This window comes from Clupea harengus, unplaced genomic scaffold (assembly GCF_900700415.2).
Source record: "Clupea harengus unplaced genomic scaffold, Ch_v2.0.2, whole genome shotgun sequence".
Taxonomy (NCBI): Eukaryota; Metazoa; Chordata; class Actinopteri; order Clupeiformes; family Clupeidae; genus Clupea; species Clupea harengus.
Window position 1 is genome coordinate 1 of NW_024881103.1, and position 2000 is coordinate 2000.

Genomic DNA, 2000 nt, shown 5'->3' on the forward strand with positions numbered 1-2000 from the left:
ACCAGACATTAACATGTGCAATGTTAATCACACACCTAACTTAAAAAAAAGGTTTAAAACACCTTTTTGTTACATTGTTTTCAACATCAAATGCATGGTTGACTCCCTCCCTGACGCTACCCTTCTTCAAATATACCCTTCATCTGACATTCAAGAAGAACCCCTCTACCCTTTATCTAACCTTCAAGAAGGAGCCCTAAAAATATAGCTCGTAACTAAGCACCCAGTGAGGTCAAATATGGCCTTAACAAGCACCATTGAAAAACTTGCATTGGTACCGGTAAAAAGTACCATTGAAGCTAACTTTACTTAATGTAAACTATCCCTATGTACTCTAATTTCCCCCCAATGACACTATCCTCTCCCTCACTCCTCAAGACATTCTCTTACCCCTCATAAGACATTTTCCAAACCCTTCTTAGACACTCTCCTACCCCTCTAAAGACACACCTCCTCCTCCTCCTCTCCCTCAGACGTACGCTTTCTCCTTCTTCCCTGCAGGGGGAGTGGGCTGCGGGTTGCCCTTCCCTCCCCCGAAGGCGCCTGCCACCGAGGCCCGTTTTCCTCCTCCTCCTCCTCCTCCTCCTCCTTCGGGCGGCGGGGCCGAGCCTGCATTGATCAGAGCCCCCCCACCAGCATGAGCAAGGCCACGAACCAGCCCAGGTAGAGGGCGGGTCCCAGCTCCCGCTTGAGTGGCGCCGCCACCGCCGGGTCGTAGAAGTCCCTCACCACCATGTGCGCCGTCCAGCTCACGGGCACCAGGAACGTCACCGCCGCCGCCACGAACACCAACCCGCCCGCCCGCGCCAGCCGCGCCTTGGCGTCGTGGGCGGCGCCCAGGCAGTGGGTGCACTTGAGGCCCAGGACGGCGAGGCCCAGCCCCAGCAGGCCCAGGAGGAGGGCGACGATGGCCAGGGCGCGGCGCGCCTGGGTGCCTGGGGCGAGCGCCAGGCCCGAGTCGAAGGTCTTGCACTGGGTGTGTCCGGTGCTGGAGCGCACCAGGCAGCTCATCCACAGCCCCTCCCACTGGGCCTCCGCCACCACCAGCTCCCCGCCCACGAACGCCGACACGCGCCAGAAGGGGGCGGCGGTCACCAGGGCCCCGCCCACCCAGCCCGCCACGGCCAGGAGCACGCCCAGCACCTGGAGGCCCGTGGTGGCCATGGCAACGGAGCGGCGGGATGGAGAGGATGGGGGAAAAGGGTGAGAGAGAAAGTGAGAGATGAACGGGGAGTGAAAATGACAGCAGATTATGAGAGAGAGAGGAAATAGAAAAAGGAAGAATGAAAGAAAGAGACTGAGAGAAAAGGGGAAGGTATAGCAAACAAAACTAGAGCAAAACTAAAGCAAGTAAAAGAGAGAAAAGAGAGGTGGATCGGGGCGGGTGAGAACTTAGACGTCTCTTGTTGTTTGCTTGTCAGATGTCTTTTCTGCTCTCTTCATGGCATGCTACTTAGGCTCTCTACACTGTGCACAAAGACACTGGGAGCCCATGGTCACGCTGATGGGTGGTGAGGATGATGATGATTGATGAAGGTGGTGGTGGTGTCGTGAATCTGGAAATGCAAGTCTCCGCCCTCACGTAGTCGGCCCGAGACAATAATCTCAGTTTCCCCTCAAAAACATTTCGGGATGTGCTTCAAGCTCAAACTAGGAATGGAGAATAAATGATCAAACCAAACATTTCAGCTACCTTTTCATTGTTATTGGGTCATCACAAGTCAGATTCAGATTCAAATTCCTTAGCAGCAAAATGAAATGTAATTTTATGTTAATGTAAAATAAAATACTTAATGCTGACAAAATCATTCGAAATGATGAATTGCAATACGCTTTAGTTTTACAATGTATAGTTTAGTGGAGAATTCTGTTGATTTTTTTTAAATACTTCCTGTGTGTTGAAGTACACACATAAGCTACTATTTCTATACTATTATAATAATTATACAGTCTCATGTAATATTATTTCACATATACATAATATTTCATAGTTCACATAC

The 2000-nt window shown here is 51.1% G+C and overlaps 1 protein-coding gene across 1 annotated transcript; it reads right to left on the bottom strand.

The window, feature by feature from the left end:
* Positions 1–185: 185 nt before the first annotated feature.
* LOC122132776 (claudin-9-like) lies at positions 186–1220 on the bottom strand. Its single transcript, XM_042707350.1, has one exon. The coding sequence runs from the start codon at positions 1162–1164 to the stop codon at positions 619–621; it is 546 nt and encodes a 181-aa protein (XP_042563284.1). The 5' UTR covers positions 1165–1220; the 3' UTR covers positions 186–618.
* Between the last annotated feature and the right edge of the window lie 780 nt (positions 1221–2000).

Excerpts from the sequence above, each read along its gene's own strand:
- LOC122132776 (XM_042707350.1), bottom strand. The coding sequence starts at position 1,164 with ATGGCCACCACGGGCCTCCAGGTGCTGGGCGTGCTCCTGGCCGTGGCG.